Below are 20472 nucleotides of genomic sequence, written 5' to 3'. Positions count from 1 at the left end.
CAAGGGTGCCGTGCAGGAGAGTGGCAGAGCTGGGAGCACTCGTGACTCGGGCACTGCTGCTCGGAGCCATCACTGCCTGCCTGCAGCTCATCCCCACATCAGGTGCCCCAGAGCCAGCTGAAGGCCCCAGCTGTGCTCTCTCCTGCACAAACACAAGTTCTCCCTTCCCAGCAGGTGCCCCAGTTCCTGTAGGGAGCAATGGGAAAACGACTTAGCACCATGGAAACCTTTCCAGGAGGATGGAAATGGTTTTGTTGACACCCAGGCTAAGAACGGGGCAGTAAGCAATTTCTTTTTTCCCCCCCAATCTTTTCCTCAAGATTCATTCAGCACCTCTGAGATTGTGCCAGCTGGACTGGGGGGAAACAAAGCCACTTTAGTACCTCTGGGACAATCTGTGCCATGGAGCACTGAAGAATCCAGCAGACAGACTTGTCAAGGGACAGGTTTTCTCCACTGTGCTAAAGAAAAAATGCCCAAAAAAAACCCACAAGAGAGGGAGAAGGAAGCTGGCAACTAATTAAGAGGCAAACAGCCATGACAGATTCTTTTGCCCAGCACTGCACCCAAACTATGCAGGGTCTCACAAATGTTTCACTGGGTCTCATGCTGAATTTAATTAGAGGATTTTCTCAACCTCAGTGGTCTGTAATCCAAAGAAACTCTCTACTGCAGCCCAGTGAGAGTAAGTTTTCTCCTTTGCTCCCAGAAACAATGGAATAAGCTTCTGTGATATTTATCACAAGCCATAATTCATGTTATTAACAGTTTTTATTGTTCTAAACACACAATCTACCAAAATCCTGCATTTACCCAACATAAAACTACTAATTTCTCCTGTTCAGTCACTTAATGAAATGCTTCAAAACAGAGGACAATTATTTTCCACAATTGCATGAAAAAGCTTTTCTTAATTCCATTAGAGCCTATAATAGGTGGAGAGGGCAAGCACATCCTTCTTCACCCCAGCAAAACAGACAATATTTTCAAATATCTTGACATCATTGACCTTCTCTCCAGTGTAGCTCAGATTAGCACATAGAAATTCCCAACCAGATTTGCTACCTCAGAGAAAATGACTTCCCTGAGAATGTTCCAACCAGTTTCATTTGGGAGCCTTGCTCATGCAGAGTCATTAATAATAAACAGATTTGGTGTTTTGCCAAGATTCATAACCAGCATCCATTTCAGCAGACTGAGCCAACTGCATGCATCATATTTATGAAACAGCCCCAAATCTGCAGCAGAGGGTGTAACTCCACCTTGTCCCAGTTTTAGCACTGGGGGAAGGCACATGAAGGACATGAGCCTCGGTTAACCTTGCACAGGGAAGGTTTGGGGGGCCCTAAACAAGAGCCTTCCCTCTCCCAGGCATGTATCAGAGATAAAGATGAGATGCATGGCAGGGCAACAGTCCCCAGCTGCAGGCAAGGATCTGACTGGACAAGGGATTTGCTGCTCTCTCTAAGGACAAACAGCCATGGGAATAGGTTGTCCAGAGAGGTTCCCCAATCCTGCAGCCTTCCATGGCCTGACAGGAAAGAGCTCCCAGGTGTGAGTTCAGTGCCAGCCCTGCTTTAAAATGCCCCTGATGGCTCCTCCAGCCTAAACACCCACCCAGATCCTCAGTTACTCTCAAAGCATAGAAAATAAAACCAACCAGTATCACCTTCACCTATTTCAGCTGCTAATTTTAATACATTTAGCAAATCTGTCTGCAAGTTTTACCTGGAGTACACCATCCTATGATAATTTGGGGCTCACAACTGGATGCAAATTCCTTGTTTCATCATGGAAAATGGGGTGAAAAGATAAAGTATATCTTGCATGGCCTTACTCAATAACTCTTGCAGTAAGTGAAAACAGTAATACCAATGATTCTGAAAGTAAAATCAGCTTCAGTAGTGAAAAGCTTGCTCAGACCTGAAACTAAACTAACCTACAACACAAACCTTGAAAGCTACATGCACACACCAGTGGGAAAATTCAAGCATTAAATACAGGTAAAAGATTAATGAGAAATAAAGAAAGTAAAAGTATGTGAGATACAAGAAAACATTTCAGAAGAGGCAGAGGTACTATTAAGGTTCACACTGAAGCAAACAAACAAAACCCACCTGAATTCAGCTCTTTCCTCCACAATAAGCTGCACCACAATGAGTCAGTGCTCTGCCTGATCTGCCTACAGCCACACTGTGTTTAGTAAAAGCACCCAAGCCAACATTAAGAGGCACAGGCTGGAGCCCTCATCCACCTCACAACACTGCACAGACCCCAGAGCACTTTTGGGGCGCAGTGCTCACATCAATAAAATCTCCACTCATGAGCTCCTCATGCACATGGCTCAGTGCATGCCTCACACCCATACCTACAAGCACTGCATCGTGTTCAACACACACAAAAAGCCCCCAACATCCCCCCCACAGCTGGCATGCAGCTTAACTTGTACAGCTGCCAGTGGTTCAGGTAAGGCCCACACCAAAACCAGCACATTTTTCAAAATGGGGCAAGGAAAAATCACAAGGTAGAGGGACAAAACTGGTTTTTGCTCTCCAACCCACCACAAGGCGCAATTTATTTCATGTAATCTCAAGGAGAGGCCACCTCTTGCCTCTTCCCTTGGCAGAACTGCAGTTTCTTATGTACCTGGCACTGTCAACAGTAAATGCAGAGTGCTGGAGAGAGGGTTGTGTGGAAGTCCAGCAGGAGGAACTGACCCTACAACTGCCTCATTTCCACATTGTGACAATTGTGCCCTGAAGCCTGACTGCTTTCAGACAGCAGAGACTCTCTTTGAGTCCACAGGATAAAGCATAAACAGGGAAGAGAAAGAAGGACAAGAAATTGAGGGGAAAGAAGAAGGGTCCATGCCTGCCCTTAGTGAGACTTAGGGGAATTGTGCACACACAGACAGGCAAGAACATCACTGCCAGGCCTGTCCACCCCAGCAGGGCACACAGATGGCTGCCAGGAGCTGCATCAGGCACAGCCACACATCAGCAGGGTGATGCCATGCAAGTGCCACGAGCTGCAGACCTGTCACTGCAGCGTTTACAAGAATGCACAACGTGCTTACAGCCAGGGTCCCTTGGAAAGTTAGGGCAGCTGGTCCAGCTGAGACTGGGGGAGACTTTATCCACATCCTCTACACACAGCTCACAGCTGCTTGTGAAGCTCACAGCACGTGGTTTTGTACTGGCCAGAAGTGCTGGTGGCACACAAAGCCGTGCACTCCGGCTGAGGAGCTGTGCTAAGGCAGGTGGGGCTTTGGAGGGTTCTCCACTCACAGCACGGGTCTAGAGCAAGAACCTGCTCACACTACAGTCCATCAGTGCTCTCCTGTATGGAAGATCTAAGAGTCATCCCTTCCTGACCTAAATCCCCCCAGATTCCAGGGCAGCAAGCTGCCCAAAGGTTGCCCTCTGTAGCCTGGTGTACATGTGAAAGGGACAAGTGCTCTGTGCTGTAGGCTCAGATTTTGGAAGGACTGCCCTTTCCCTTTCCCAGGAACCCAGCTCTGCTGCAGGGATCTGGAATGCCTCTCCCAGCTGAGCACACCCTGAGTGAAACCTGCCCTACTAAACACCAGGCTAAGGGAGCTCTGCACGATGAACACATTCTCTTCAACTTTTCCAACCCCAAATTCCCTAGCACAGCTTCTCCCAGCACATACCCTTCCCTAGTGCTGGCTGTAAAGCTGGGCACACTCACATCCTCCCCTCAGACCTGTGCCAGCAGGAAAAGTGTTCTCAAAGCTCGTGTTTTCTGCCACAAGCAGCGCCAGAGAAGCAAGGCAGGAAATGCAGCAGCTGCTTTGCAGCCTGCTGAATGCAGCTCCTTGCAGCCATGTGTGGAAGGTGGCAGTTCATGCAGGAGCTGTGCTGGAACAGCCCTGGCAAGGCCAGGACTAGGCAGGAGGAACCAGACCTGATGGTTTCAACACCCCTGGCGAGCCAGGATTAAGCAGGAGGAGCCAGACCTGGTGGTTTCAGCCTGCTGGACACAGGAGAGTTATTTGACAATAAAATAACTCTGATGGTTCAGGGGAAATGGTTGATCACAGAACCTGGGTGCTCCTGCAGCACCCCAGATGTAAAACCCGTGAATTAGGAATGAAACAGGCTCAGGAGTAATGAAGAGGACACATTTGCTCTGTCACATTGTGCCTCTAGTCCCCACTCATTACAGATGGATACAGTGATGTAAAAATATGCAACTTTCAAGACAACAAAGTAACCTGTGCTGTTTTGCAAAGTTTGACACACCAAGAATCGAGTTTATTTTGAATAAACTTTCCTCTCAGATCTTCGCCTGTGCCTTCAAAGACTTCATCTACTGAGCTAGTTCACAGAGAAAGCTTGCTACAGATCCCCAGTGACCCAGATAGCAGCTGCATTCCAAATTTTCAGCCTGACAGGAATTCTGTGCATGTTTTTACATAGCAATTGCCCTTTGATGGTGCACTTTCTGCCAACAGATTGACGAGAAGCAAACTTTAGCAAAACAAACAAGAGCTGCAAAAACTACCACCTTGCAATAGGCACCTTCCTGCCATCATTAATCCCTTGTTTCCTGCCATTTCTGACCCTGTATCCAAGGGCCCTGATTCCATGAATGCTAAAAGACACTGTCTCTCTCAACAATTCTCAAAAAGACATTGTCTCTCTCAGTTCTCTACAATGAAAGCTGCTATCAAGGCAAGTTTCCTGAAATCAAGCTTTCTGAGGCATAGAGCATGATGCTGTATAATGTATTACAGGGTTCAGTGAAAGCAAGCTCAGGAGAGATGTCTCACTCCTCAGAGCTCCTCAGTACCCCTGTGTTTATGCAGATTCTTTTCCTTAAAAAAAAACCCAAAAAAATCTAGTACATATTTTTTTCATATGCGCTTCACCATGAAAAACCCTAAATCCCTCTTTTTCTTGTGTTAGCAACTGAGTGACCTACATCCTGGAGCACGTGCATCTATGAATATTTCTTTTTCCTTATTCATTCCCATTTCCAGCTGCAGATGCTTTCTTTATCCCCTCTCAGTGTCCTAATGCCCTCCCTGATGTTTTGTTTAATTACCAAGTCCTAGAACAGCCCAGAAAGCTCAGACACTTAAGAACATCATCTCCAACAAATCAGGACATGTCCAAGTCTTGCATTCTGTCTCACCTGGCTGAGAAGCCATCATTGAAAATACCAGAGGCTGGGAATTCCTGAGAAAAATGAACAGCAGATTGAAGGCCACTTTCTGAGCTGATTTCTAAAAGTGGAGTTATCTTAAATCACTAAACCATTTGGCTGGGTGTGCATGTAACACTTCTAACTTGAAAATAAACCTTTTCCCTGACACCAGCTACGTTCCAGCATCCACAGGATAAGAGGGTTGTGTTGCTGCTTGTATAAAACAAAAATAATGCCAGCTCTGATCAGAAGCCTCTATTCAGACAGCCCTGGCTCCTTGAGCAGGAACTGTATCCCACATAACTGCTGAGCCATGAAAATGACTGAATTTCCTTCCTTACTGGAATGCTGAAGAAACTCCCACACAGCTTTTAATTCCTCTCTCATTTTCCTGTGGTATCTGACTGCCACAAAAGCTCTAAAACAAAACTGGATTTATTGCTGCCCTACTAATCCCCAATCCAGTGACTTTGGGGACAGCAAACCATACAGATTATTCCATCAAGTGACAAAGAAGACAGTCACACCACACCATGGGGTTAAGTGCATTATTATGTGTTATTGCTCAAATTCAAACCCAGACAAACCTAACAGGATATCAGAACCAAATGCTCCTCTAAATACCCAAGTATTAGTATCAGCTACACACCAATATACAAGTCATTAGGAAAAATATTCTACAGCAAGAAACACGGAACACCAGGATTAAAAAAGCAGTAAGTCACACAAACATGTTGTTTTGGAGAAACGTTTCTCCTTTGTTGTCTCAAATAAAAAGGAAGCATGAGAAAGTTTCCTCCTACTGGAATGATCAGGAAGAATAAGACAACACAGAAAAGAGTTTAGAAAACTCTGAGCCAGAAATTACTTGTCTACAGCACAGGTTCACATCAGGCAGCCACTGATCACCACATGCAGGCAGACAGTGCTGAGACATGGGCTCAGAACCAAATTCCACAGGCAGCATCCAGGCAGTGCACTTGTCTCCAGCAGGTAAAAAAAAATCATCTCTCATTTTCTTCTGGGTTTGTCAACAATCACATATTTATCTCATCTGTCTCCACAAACAGGGGTTTAAGAAATTAAGAAATAAATACACAGAGCAATTCCAAATCCCCCCTCTCCTTTGTTCAGCACCGCTGCTAGCTGCTACAGAATTTCACCCCACAGAACCAAGTTAATCTCCCTATTGCATGCAAAGCCATCTGCTTAAAAAAAAAAAAAAAAAACCAACAAAAAAAAACCAAACCAAAATAAACTCCTTTCCCCCTGAATTCTGGACCAAGAGGCAGATTGGGCATGGTCTATAACAAATAACAGGTCAAGGTTTTTCTTGTCCATGTTGGGATAACAAAAGGTACAAGGACTACCCACACCTGGGAAAAAAAAAAAAACAACCCTATTTTAAAACATTGTTCAAGTCTAATTTAATGTCTCAACATGGTAAAAAAACCTCCAAGATGAAGATGCTGTATGTCACCCTGTGTAAAATGTCACTTGCCACTGACACAGCTGCTTTTTCTGCAGCTGCTCATTCAGTGCCTGTCAGACCTGCCCCAGAGCTGATACAGATAACTATCACTTATTCAATTAGTGGTCTCTGCTCTATTTATAGAGCAATATCTGCATTAGAAAGGGAATAATAATGCCCCACATCAGGATAGCCCAAGCCTCATGAACATTAAAGCATGTAACCCTCAGCTCCTGTGAAGAATGCACCTCAATAAAGATAAAGAAAAGGGAACATGGAAAACAAAACCAGATTGGCCTGGATCAGAGCCAGGACTATAATTCACTGAATTCTGTGCTCAAGCCTGCTGACCACAATGATGAATATCTGAAGCTCCCAGAGGCTTCTCTTCAATTGCTCCTGCACACCAGAGCCCGGATTTCCAAACTGCCACAAGGAAAATGCAAAAAATCACTAAGAATAAGGAAGAGCCAAGGCAGGTTCTCTACTCCAGCAATCACCACCCTAACCAAAGAGACCTGTTTCTCTCACTCTGCAAGTTTTTAAATTTTCTTCTTTAATTTGGAAGCATGCCTGCATCTGTGAGACGAGACAAGTCAGAATAACTCCATGGACTGGGTCCCTCTCGGATGTGCTCTCTGCCTTGTTACAGAATTTACTTATTTCCCTTGGCAGTGGCAAGCTGGCTGTTGTTTTTAGGGGACAAGAAAGAGATGAACAAAAAACCCTCCTCACTCATGATGTGCCTACCTTCTCCCTGCTGCACCTCCCTGTCAGCACAGAGTGTGCACCCCAGACTCTGCACACAGCTGTGCTGACTTCAGCATCCCTCCTCAGCCAGCACAGCAATCCCAGCGGCAGGAGCCGCTTAATCCGGGAGGGAATTGATCTGTAAAACGCTGTAATGAGCTTCGACAGAACAGGGCCATCGATAGGGGACACACGTCAAAGGGCAGCAGGCTGAGAGCTCCAGCCCTGCCCTGTGCCCTGCCGGCCAGGCAGGATCAGCCTCCTCTGCTGGGCAGCTCTGGGGTCCCCATCACCCTGCACAACCCCAAATCCAGGCAGGATCAGCCTCCTCTGCTGGGCAGCTCTGGGGTCCCCATCACCCTGCACAACCCCAAATCCAGGCAGGATCAGCCTCCTCTGCTGGGCAGCTCTGGGGTCCCCATCACCCTGCACAACCCCAAATTCAGGCAGGCTCCTCCTCACTCTGGGGTCACCATCACCCTGCCCAAACCCAAATTCAAGCAGGCTCCTCTTTGGTCCCCATCACCCTGAACAAACCCAAATTCAGGCAGGCTCCTCCTTCCTCCTCGGTCCCCATCACCCTGCAAAAACTCAAATCCAGGCAGGCTCCTCCTTGCTCTGGGATCACCATCACCCTGCACACACCCAAATTCAGGCAGGATAAACCTCCTCAGTCCCCATCACCCTGCACAGCCCCAAATTCAGCAGGCTGCTCGTGGCTGGCAGAAGGCAGAGCTGCCTCCAGCCCCTGCAGCTGCAGGAGTGGCCCCTTGCCCTGAGGGATGGCTCATGCTGGAAAGGTAGCAGCCATTTATCCCTCCTACCTGGCAGCTGTGAACCCTCCGATGATCATTTAACACAAAAAGACATTGGTATCCATTATAGATACGTCTGGAGTCCCCTTCTCCTTCTAAAAATGTCCAAAATGTCAATAAAGCAAAAATTGCTTACATGCTTTGCTGAAATGCCACACAAAAAAAATCCAAAGGTGCTTAGTAGCTTCTTCAGAGCAATAGAAGTTTCAGAGCAGCAATTAGCTTATCTTTTTCAAAGTCTACCATGGGCTTTTTTCAGCTTTTATAAAAGAAAAAAAATGAATCAAGATCATTTAGAAATCCAGCCAACAAGTGAAATAAACCTTTATTTAAGCCTAACATAAACAAATGCTGACAACTCAAATGATAATTTTTAACATTCATAAATTGAGAGTGCACATGAAAGCTGTGGACTAGAAGACACTTTCTGGACTCTCATACCTCAGAACCTGTGATGCCAAAAAAGCAAATAAAAGAAAGCAGCAAGAGCTGGGCACGTGGGCCTGCAATAACAACAGCAAACCAAGAGAACAGGCATCAAAATGTTAGATACCAACAAAGACCTTGGCCAGGGCTGAAGGAGATAAGGTAACAGAGCTTCTTGAAAAGAAATCAATACCTGAAACCAAAGAGGATCATTGAATTAGAAAAACTGTCCTTTTTTTTTTTTTGGCACTCAATTTTTAATGAGCAAAATGTTCACTGCCCAAGCCAGATATGCTGCCAATGCCTTTTAAGTGGTGTTTGCTGGTGATTGATGGTATATTCTACTAAAAGTATGATAAGAAGCAAACTAATGAAAAATCATCAGTGGAAATGAAAAAAAAACAAAAACAAGGACCAAGATGTTCATCAAATGCCCTTCTTCAAAATGCTACAGTTTTAATGTTTGGCAAATAATAATAAAAACAAACCCAAACCCACACAGAAAAGACCTGAAGAGCAAATCAAGGCATTTTGAGTGTATAAAGAAAATTTAAGACTGTTCATTTTCCATCAAGTCTAGTTACTTGTCCTACATCTTAAAGAAGTTGCAAGCAAATACTGCAATTTAATACCTTCGCTTGTATTTCCTAATTAACAAATATAATTCGGCAGATTTGCAAATTGGCTTCAATTCAGGAAAATATTAACCATCTGCCTGAAACTAAGCACATTTTATACCTTCCTGAAGTCAGCTGGAAAGAGAAGCATGCATGCCTATATGCTAAAAATTAAACATATGCTCCAGTGATATGCTGAAATGGAGCCTTGGTGTTAAAAGGTCCTAATTCATGCTTGAAACCATCTTGAAATTCTTTGGTGAAAGGCAGTATGGCAAGAAAAACACTGGGTTTATCCTCATTTGAGCCACTAAACTTCAGACTATACATATATTTTTTAAACCAGATGACAGAACAGACACCTCATCATTCGCTCTGGTTCTGCAAAGGGGTACCCCCAAATATCTGATTGCAAAACCAAGGCCTGAAGCTGAAAGATGCACATTATTTTCGTGGTCTTGGGTAAGCATCTGCAGCGGGGCTGCAAAAACTAACGAGCTCAGCAGCCCCATCACTCATTTGACAGGCTCAAGATGCTCGCACACGTATCAGCTGGGTTATTTTTAAAGCGACGCAGAAATATACACAGAAATATACACGGAAAGAAACACCCGTCCATGAGACACACGTATATCTTTCTATTCCACGGACGCTCGGCTGTCTCCCTGGGGCCATTCCTGCCAGCCAGCAGGAATCCCTGGAGCCCCGCCAGCCAAGGCCAGGCTTGGGTGGCCCGAGGTGCGGGTCAGAGCCCGCTCCCGGCGGGGAGCAGCCATCCCGCAGGGGAGGAAGGGGGATGCAGGGGAAGGGCTCGGTACCGGATGCAGGGATGGGGTCGGTACCGGATGCGGAGAAGGGTTCAGTAACTGATGCAGAGATGGGGTCGGTACCGGACGCAGGGAAGGGCTCGGTACCGGATACGGGAGAGGGTTCGGTACCGGATGCAGAGGAGGACTCGGCACCAGATGAAGGGATGGAGTCGGTACCAGATGAAGGGAAGGGTTCGGTGCCGCATGCAGGGATGGGGTCGGTACCTGATACAGAGGAGGGTTCGGTACCTGCTGCCGCGGCGGGGGCGCCCCCGGGCAGCGCCGCTCGCTGCTGCTGCGGGCGGGTGGCGGCGGCGGGGGGCGGCCGCCCCATCATCATCATCACCATCAGCAGCGCGGCCGCCAGCCCCGGGAGCAGCGCGGAGAGGCGCCCGCAGGTGCCCGGCATGGCGAGCAGCCCGCGGGCAGCGGAGGCATATTGCGTGAGCGCGGCCGGCGCAGCGCTCCGCACCCGCGGCCCCGGGCCCGGCTCTGCTGCAGCAGCGGCGCTGCCCGCCCGCCCACCGACGTGCCGGGGCGGGGCCGAGCGGGGCCACCTCCCCCAGGTGCCCGGGATGTCGCCGCCCCCTCGCCCAGGTGCCCGGGATGTCGCCGCTCCGAGGCGGCCCCGCTCGCATCGCCCCCCGCACTTGTTGCCGGGGGCAGCCGCGATGTCAGTGACCCACAGAACCACACAATCCACTGGGCTGGGAAAGGCCTTCGAGGTCACCGAGTCCACCCTGTGACCCAGAAGTACCGTGACAAGCGCTGAGTGTCACCTCCAGGCTGTCCTGAAACACCCGCAGGGATGGTGACTCGGCCACCACTCCGGGCAGCCCGTTCCGATGTCTGATCACCCTTTCTGTGAAGAACTCCGCCTAATGTCCGGCCTAAAGCTGCCCTGGCACAGCTTAAGGCTGTGTCTTCTCCTCCTGAGCCCATCTGGCTGCTGCTGCTGCTTTCAGGGAGCTCTAGGAGCGGCGAGGTCTCCCCTGGGCCGCGTTTCTCCAGAATAAACACGGCCGGCTCCCTCAGCTTCTCCTCATCTCACTTGTGCTCCAGAGCCTTTCCCTTCTCTGGCCTCACAAACACGTGTACACACGTTCCAATTTTACTTATGTGCATCCTTAATTGCAAAAAATGCATTCAGGAGAGCTAAAAGTGTTTATTCCCTATACTGCTGATCGGTGCAATGCTGGATATCAGGAACTGCTGATAGGAATAAGCATGCACACGAGGCAGAGCGATGGCTGTGTGCGGGATCGGGGCTTTAGGAGGTGTGATGTCATTTCCAAGGCTGTCACAGTGACTGGAACACACACCTGGTGAGGGAGCTGGGTGCATCCAGCTGGGTGTATCCACACAGCCAAGGGTGCAGTAATGGAAAACCACTGCAGTCACAGCAGATAAAGCTGGAAAAAAACCCAAACCCGAGGAAAGGGAGCACATCCAGACAAACCAAAGTGCCCCAGAGCAGAGGGGCAACCCCAACCCGCATGCCTGGGAGCTGAGCACACACTGGGATCACCCCACAAGGGTCTCACACTGGTGGGGATGAGCGAGCCCGTGCCAGGATTGCAGGGATCCAACATCCCATTCTCTGTAAGCACTTACAGAACAGGCTAACACTAAATCCTCAGTGGATGTTGAAATGGTGAATAGAAACTTCTTTGGAAAGTATAAGATTACTCAAATTGCCTTTTAACAAAACAAAGATCAGTCAAATAAAAAGTTTGTTTTAGACACTATAACATACTAGGCCAAATCCTGTCATTTTCAGATTGCAGAAAATTTCTTCATTGAAAGAGAAACAGAGGAATAAAGTAACAAACTATAGCAGGGTATAAATTTGCCCATACTGAAAGGAAGAACTGATAGGTTGCTGTGCATATTTTCAACATATCTCTTATAAAATCTGAAAAAAAAACTTCCTTACGCCCCCATGTCATTCTGTACAGTACAATGTAATTATTTCACTGCCATTAACAATGACTTGAAATAGATTTGGGATTAACATAGAAAATACAATTTGCTTTTATTGCAGTTGCTGGTAGTCCATTGGCACCATTTTGGAGCAGTCACTGCTTGCAGGTGGTGGGAAATGCACATCCTCCTCAGCAGGTACTTCTCAATACTATTCTTTGTTGTCAATCTGTCAATCTCTTTTTCTTAATCAGCACCAAAAAAGACCTTTGCCATGAAAACCTGATTTCATTTTGTAGGACCTTTCTTGAAAAAAAAAAGCAAAGAACCACAAAAACCAGACAAATAATCATTTATTTGATGGGAAACTCCTCCAGGAGCTCATAAAGAAAAAAAAAATCTTTTTTTAGTTTAGCACACATGTTCAGTGCCTATTTGCTTAATTAACATGCTCTCTCCCAGCTTCCTATTTCAACCTTTTATGTGGGCACTGTGAAGGAAAAGTCGCTGTTCCTGCACAGCCACTCTTAGAGCTGAATTAATTTTGGATTCTCTGCAACTTGTGAGGTCCCAGGTGGAGGAAAGGGACCTGCAGAAAACTTGCTGCTGCTGCTCTGAGCTTCCTTTGTTCGGGAATTTGTCTGGTGATTGAGGGTGTGGCAGATCACAAATTCATTCCCAAATGTTTGCAGACGTGAGCTTTTAACGAGATATAAATTATTTGCAGAGGAATAGTTGAACCAACTTGGCAGCTGGAACATTTTAAATTAATGGTGATGGTATGAATATGCACAATTATTCATTTATAAAGTTCTGGGGGGAAAGAAATCTGTTAAGTGTGTGATAAAAGCTTTCTTGAAAATGGCTCCAAATGGGGCATAACATGTGGAAATTAATTGTCTGTACTACATTTAGAAAAATTACTAGGAAAAATTAGGGTACACAATAACATTCATTTAGGCAAAAATACAATCACAATCAAAATTTTCTTCTAAAATAAATTTTCTTTGAAGAAATGAAGGTTTGTAGTAATTTATTTCAACTACCTGAGTATTCTCTTGAGGAATTGTGTCCAGCAGTAACTCCTGCAGTCTTTAAAGGTTGCTACACACTCCTTAAACTGCAAACAAATTACAACCATTGCCATCAACCACTGAACTTGGCATCTGCTCTTCTGCCGGGCTGAAAATGTGTGCAGAAATTACACAGAAATGTCAATCTATGTGAACTCTGCAAAACTCTCAAAAGCAGTACCACACAGGCCTGGTCTGCACGTAAAATTACAAATAATGTCAATTACAGTGGGGTATTTTAGTGTCAATATTCTTCTCACATTTTCAAGGTCTGTTCTGTGCTTTCGTGTTCTGCAAACCTCGTCTTGGCACATCCTGTGGGTTTGTCACGAGGGGTAGTAATTCAGCACCAGACTTTCAGGAGGTTTATCAGCAAGATGCAGTAGAACAGATTGATTCTAGTGGAATACCTGGTGAGAAGATGGGCAGCTGACAGCACTAACCTTAATTTTTTTATCCAGATCAGACAATCTATTGATGAGAAGTTCCTATAAATATTTTTTCAAAATATTTCCAATTGTTCACAATGTTCTTGAGAATGCCTGAACCAGGGATTTAGAAATATTAATGTACTGATATGCAGTAAAGAATTAATGTATTAGCAATTAATTTACAAACCAACTAATGATCAAAGCACGCAGTGAAGCATCATTCAGGCGTGCAAAGAGTGGAAGCACAGCAGCAGAGCTCCAGTGGAGTGGTGCAAATCCAAATTATCTCTAGACATGGGCCACCATCTTACCTACACCATAAGGTGGGAATTTGCAAAACCACTCTGTTGCCTTGTTCCTGTAATGACACGGCTGTTGTCACCAATTTCTCAATAATAATGTATTAATTTGGAGCTGCTAGGCAGATGCAGTGATCCCTGTGCTGCTACCCAAGTGCAGGTATCTTATTTAACAGGAACCAGTCCTGTGTTGGCTGCAGGGTGTGTTGAACAAAGGCTAAAAGCCGTGTTTGGCTTTTAACAAACACATTTGCTGCTGTTGTGTTTCTTACATCAGGTGCAGATACTGTGACATCGGTGGAAGTTGTTAATTAAACCACAAATATCAGATTTTCATCTTTTCTGTCTCCTTTATTACTCTTTTTAGGTTAACAAATTCCCTACTAGCAAGCAGGGAACTCACTAGTTTGGAGTTTTTGTGAAGTGTTCACAATCACATTTACTTCTCACTGTTTGTTTTATCAATAAAACACACTCATGTGTGCCTTTATTGTGACACAAAATATTGCTGTCACCCCACTCTCACAGGTGAGTAAGGCTGGTACTCAGAAAAAAATGTAACACTGAGATAAAATGAGAGTAAAAATACAACAAAGAAAGAAACTCCAGCTCTCTGAGAATTTTCCTAACCTGAGGACAAGATGTTACCATTTTCTACAGCAATTTGGCACCTATAAAGTCTAAAATATTTATTTCTAGTGTGTAGGAATTTCTGTTGGAAATCAGTTTTATGGTGATAGAATATTGTCTGTGACTAGATCATTTTTCTTGCTTGTGATTACAAGATTTTTTGACTCAAGGTGCCACTTGAGGTGCGAACCTAAAAGTGTAAGTTTTGAATTTAGCACATAATTGTGGAGTACAAACATATATTATGAAATATTTCTGGTGAATTAAATGCATTTAAAAAATACACCTAAGAAGACCCAAACAAAAACAAGCCTACAGCAGAATTTCTGTTGATTAAGAGGTATTTTATTCCAAAATTCTAAATATCAGAATCAAATCAATAATTACATTTTTCAGTTTACCCAATCATAGGATTTTGAAATTGTATATATACATAGAAAAATACAACCTAATAAAAACACTCAAATTTGCATTAGGATGAAAAGAATGAGTTAAAAAGCAAACCATAGCTTTAATAGCTATATATTTCATATCAGTACAAAATTACTGTGCCACAACACCCACTCCTTTGCACAATTTATAATTTAATACAAAATAAGGTGACTTCAAATGTATATTGCTCTCCTTAAATGTACCGAAGACCTTTGAAACAGGTTCATAGTAACTGAAAATATTCCCATTTATGCTGCAAGTATTTACTGCATGACAAAGAAACATAAAATGCAGCACTCTCGTTAGTATGTTAATTTTCTGCTTGTGCAAATAATGCTCCACTGATTTAATGCATGAGCAAACACAAAAGAAAGGAAAAAAATCCATTATGAAGAAATAAAATGTTACATTTTCAGCATATTTGTATCATAGGAAATACAGGTTTCCTTCATGGACTAGAAAAGCAAAACCTGTACAAGGATTTTTTAAGATGCAAATGCTACATGAAATCTTCCATTATTTTGCAAAAGCCAAGGGTCAGGTTATTCACCTTTAATGCAGTATATCTGGAGAAAGTCATTGCATGAAAAGTTAGATTTCCTGTTAAAATTCTACCCATTGGGAAAAAAACAGACCTAAATACCACAACCACATCTAGTAGCAGTAGTACTACAGACTCAACCCCATTATCCTATAGCCTCTACTCAAATTTTCCACCATGGCCTTAAAGAAGGTGGTCCCAGTTCTGAAGCACTCACGAGTTAGTAGTGGACACACTTTAGAATATACACCAAGCTTCACCCAATGTGGGTGATCAAAGACTTCCAATAGCATTATTAATTAATTAATTAATCCATCACCTCCAGTGAGCACGCTGCCTCTGCAAGGTCCTCACAAAAAAAGGAAACACCACGGCCCTTCTGAGGCCAGCAAAAGTGGGCAGAGGATTGGCAGTGAACCAGGCCAGACCATGGCATATTGCACCTGGGGGCTGGGGGCTGAAAACTCAGTACCAAGGAGCTCAGATCCCCCAGGAGTCACAGAGCTCAGCAACAGCCATGATCCCACCCAAGGAGCTCAGATCCCCCAGGAGTCACAGAGCTCAGCAGCAGCCATGATCCCACCCAAGGAGCTCAGATCCCCCAGGAGTCACAGAGCTCAGCAGCAGCCATGATCCCATCCAAAGAGTTCAGATCCTACAGAGCTCAGCACCAGCCATGATCCCAGATGTGACACCTGGCTGCGACAGGGCCACTGCCAACAGAGCTCTGCACACCTCAGGAACAAACCAAAATCATCTCCTCTGGGCCCTGCCATTACCCTTTTTATTTTTTAGAGTCCTGTTTTTCTGTAATAAAATACTTTTTTTTCTCCCCAGCTCATTAACAGCCAGCAGCCCTGGACACAAAGAATCACATTCAAAGGGTCATGTTAGGCTGGACCAAAGATCAAAACTGGTTTTCACCAGTGTAGTGCTGCTCTGAGACTGTTTGGGTGGGTGGAGGAAAAAATACTGCAGGGTTCTGTCAGGGTAACCAACAACAAACCCAAATGCTGCAAAAATCTAACTGCAGCATGATTCCTTCAAATCACCAAGAGCATGCTGTCTATAGCTGAAGTATTTTCAAAATATCCTTTAAGACTATTTAAGCATGGACTCAAGTTTAGAAGTAACTAAATATTTAATACCTTTGCTTGGAATAAATGTTTTATAAAGAAAGAGCACACATAGTAAACTTTAGAAAGTTTCCACAAGCATTATCTGAATTGGAGATCAATGTGTAGATGAAGATTTAAAACAGAAAAAAACCTCTGATAACTTGGCAAACAATGTTGGCAAACTATTCAAAGATTTCAAATTACGTTGATAAATGTAGCCCATATTTGACTTTACAGCCATGCTTAAACAAAAGCTATTTCCACAATTTCATAGTTTCTTGAAAGAAATGTAAACCTATAAATTAGGTTCCTTGTTTTACATTTTCTAAATATTGTCAAATATAGTAATAGATAATATGCATTCTGTAATATAAATCACTTTTCAGTATTGATCATGAGATGCTGCATTAATTGCAAACTGGCGTACTTACATAATTTCATATTTCATTATAAAAGATATAGCTCTTTTAAAATGTTTTTATTGTCTAAATAATTACATAGCTGTTGATTTTATATTCATAAAAAATCTGCTCCTGAAACATAGCTCTCAAAAGAAGGCTAATTCTCTGTTACTGTATTTTTAAATGCTTCCAGTATGCGCCATGTGCATACCAATTTTGACTCAAAGGCATTAATTTCATTCTAAAATACCTTTTCTAGCGTTTCTTTAAAAGCTTTAACATCCTTCTACAGTACTTGCTGTAAGAATACATCAATGCCTGTAAGTCAGTATAGAATTTATATTGACACAAGTACAAACATAACCTGGACTCTTATTGCTGAATCTAGAACACACTAGTAGAAGTTTCCTGCACCCCCATTCAGGAAAATTTCCAGTTTGGAATCTCCCTGAAACACAAATGCTACTTTAAATTGAATTTGAGGTGTTACATCTATGCTCACTAAATAACCTGTATACTCCATTTACATATGCGACTGTGGTCTTTTTAACCTAACTGGAAATCGATGGACATGAAAGAAGCAACTATTTGTTTTCATCCTTCAGCAGAAGGCAAGAAATAAAAATCACTTAAATAAGTCTTACTTTATGTAACTTCAAAAATGGAAGATACTTTCTATAGCTACAGTAGTTGTACCAATAAAATGTACCTTCTTATCCTGAAAATCAGCAAAAAGAGATTTTCCAGTAAAATTAGGATGCAATTAGCACTGATATTAGCAATGCTATGGTATCCCATCCATGTGAGCAGGAGGGATCTTGACCATGATTTTTCTTTAAATACTCTTTTTCACCTCCTAATAAAGCCTACACATGCAAGTAGTCTAATAAATTTCAAGTCACCATGGAGTGTACATGTAATGAAAGCACACATGGAGGAATTAGAGCTATAATCTGTCTGGCAGTCTCTTAAACCTCTTACCCTACTGAGATTAAGGCTGAGTAAAACCAAGCTCCTTGCACACAGATAATCAGCTGACAAAGCATGAGAACCACAAGCCCATGTAAGAAACTGAAAATGCTGCTCTACCAAAGTCACATTTTGAGGCCAGGATCAAAGCCTGACTCCTGGTTCTCTACTACATTACTAGTAACAATACTAAAAATAAAGACAAAAATAAGACGTTGGCCACACTGAAGACCTTGAAAGTTCAGTGAAAGCAGAATCATGCCCTACACCCTTTCATGTAAACTAATTTTATCTAAACAAACTGTCTAAACCCAACCCATGTACATGGATAAATATGCAAGCCTATACCTGGTGAACATACTGGCCCCCCCAGACTCCGTGCTCTTTCCCTTAAGGATTCAGATGCCATCATGGATCAGCAACTAAGAATGGACTTCACAACAAAAGCCACTGGTGGATTTTAAATCCCTGAAAGGATGCAGAAATCAGAGTTGAAACAAACTGCTTATTTCAGAAAATTCTGGGTTTAGTGGGCACTGCTGTATTTATGGGAGAGATGCAGCTGTGAACAAAAACCCCAAGGTACAAAACCAAACCAGAGTTTTTGCCCTTTCAAGAGCTTGTCTGCATAGAAATCTCACTGGTGTAAGAACAGTAGAAGTCTTCCTTTGTGTGCCTGGCTGCACACAGGGAGTTTATAGTGTAATTTATTCTCTTTTTGGGAAAGAGAATAAACACATCTCATAGAAGGCATCTTAGTAATGGTTCAGGTATGTCCACTGTAGGATGTGTGCAACTTGTGGTTGTAAGCTGAACAACCTCCTGCTCTGCAGTTCCTTGTCTACTGAAATGCATGGACAATGTTCTAGTGTCAATCAGTGTAAAAAGTTACCTTTTACTACACCAGTGGTGAGGGAAATAAGCTGAGAGTGATGCAAACCCATGGCTTTTAACCACTGACCTTTTGGTATGTTTAAAAAACCATCAATGAATCAGAATATTTAGTGTCTTTTCTGGTAATGAAATGCATTGAACATAATGAAATGTCTTGTGCAATGAAATGTCTTGTGCAATGAAACATGCAGGGACTGAAACAATGAATGAATCCAATGAAACAAGCCCATGAAACAATGAATGAGTGAAATGAAACAAGCCAAATCAGCTTTTCATTTTGAACCCTTGTGCACTGCCAGCTCTTCCCTGCTTCATTGGACTCACTGTTCTCTGAGGGCAGGAGGTGAGGGAGGTGTGGGAGTGGCTGAAGTGCAGGTGTAATCTGGATCCATGGACGTGGCTGGCAGGGAGCCTGGTGGGAACAGCCCCTGTGTCACTCCATCCTGCACCCTGGGCATGGTCAAGCAGGGAAAGTGAGGATTGACAGCTTCCCTGCAGTGCACCAGGTAACCTGTGCCACAGTGTCCCCCCAGTGCTCTGCCAGAAACCAAAATACCATCCAAGTAATTTACAGCCTTCACCTCAAACCCTGCACAGGTGTGACTTGTGGACATCAAGGGTTTTCTCAGACACATCTGTTGGCAGCCACAGCCCAGCATTTGGTCCCTGGCAGGGCATGAATGCATCCATGGAGCCAAGAACTCTGTGGAACACGTGGATCCTGCACTGTGGAAATACAGAGCAGAGTCTTGGGATCTTGCCCTGAATCTTTTCCCCAAGTCCCACAGAAAGTACATCAGCCCCAGATTTCTATCCCTCACTTGATGCTTGCAGGCTCAATCCCTACATTAGGAGACCCAGGACCTGGAGAACAGTATTTGTAAGGTCTAGAGGGAAACCCCAAGACAGATGACTGGTGTGCAGAACAGGTATCAGTTGTGAATGATTCCACTGAATATTTCCTATTTCTTGAGCAGGAGAAAAAAAATCATCATCAGAGCTAATGGGTAAAGAACATTCTTCAGTACTGTTAAAACAAGCTACATTCATCTTTTTTTTTTTTTTTTTGTGCAACTGACTTTCAAGAGCTAGGCCATGAAATGTAGTGTACTCCAACCAAAACCAACCAAATCCAGCCACGGAATCCAGCCAGCACCTCTGGAGGCTGTTGGCTCCAAGGCAAATGCAGAATCTGGGTAGCAATTCATGGAGAGTCAGTGCATGAACCAGAAAAGATGACGTGTCCTGTGTCCCAGCAAGCAGAATCCCAGCACTGCTGTCACTGGAGTTTGCCCCTGGGGTCAGTGCAGGTGTGTTAGTGGCAGGCAGGAACAGCATTAATGCAGGAGGGGGCTTTAAGTGTTTTGCCCTTGTTTTGCACACAGTGCTGATGCCTTCTGAGACCAGCAACTCTGCAGCGGTGAGTGTTTGCTCATGGAGGGGGAAGCCAATATTTGTAACCAAGATGTAGGCAAGTGTACACTTCAGAATGTCTTACAGATAAAACTCTGCTTAAGCTTCTGATGTTCCCTCCCCGTTCTCATGCGGTTGCAGCTGCTCTCTTTCTTGCTCTTCCTGAGGTGGCCTCACACGTTTGAAAAAGCCCATCTGTGATTCAGAGAACAAGGAAGAAATTACATTGTGACTTGCAGAACACACACACATCCTTTCTCTTTCCTTCATGGTCAGATCTTAACTGAT

General features: G+C 44.2%; 2 protein-coding genes across 3 annotated transcripts in view; both read right to left on the bottom strand.

The window, feature by feature from the left end:
- The window catches only part of FAM171B (family with sequence similarity 171 member B), a 38223-nt gene extending 27652 nt beyond the window's left edge, over positions 1–10571 (bottom strand). The window contains 1 exon segment of the mRNA XM_030952343.1: positions 10286–10571. Within this exon segment, the coding sequence (XP_030808203.1) occupies positions 10286–10469 (184 nt within the window). The 5' untranslated portion in view covers positions 10470–10571.
- Positions 10572–14739: 4168 nt separating this feature from the next.
- ITGAV (integrin subunit alpha V) overlaps positions 14740–20472 on the bottom strand; it is a 47929-nt gene continuing 42196 nt past the window's right edge. Inside the window, exons 30-31 of one of the 2 annotated variants that reach the window (XM_030952198.1) lie at positions 20270–20379; positions 14740–19497 (exon numbers count right to left, since the gene is read on the bottom strand). In XM_030952198.1, the coding sequence (XP_030808058.1) occupies positions 20284–20379 (96 nt within the window). In that variant the 3' untranslated portion in view covers positions 14740–19497; positions 20270–20283. Of the gene's footprint in view, positions 20380–20472 lie in introns of both variants that reach the window. The other variant, XM_030952197.1, reaches the window with a different exon arrangement.

This window comes from Camarhynchus parvulus, chromosome 7, assembly GCF_901933205.1.
Source record: "Camarhynchus parvulus chromosome 7, STF_HiC, whole genome shotgun sequence".
NCBI lineage: Eukaryota > Metazoa > Chordata > Aves > Passeriformes > Thraupidae > Camarhynchus > Camarhynchus parvulus.
This window is presented reverse-complemented; position numbering and strand designations above follow the sequence as displayed.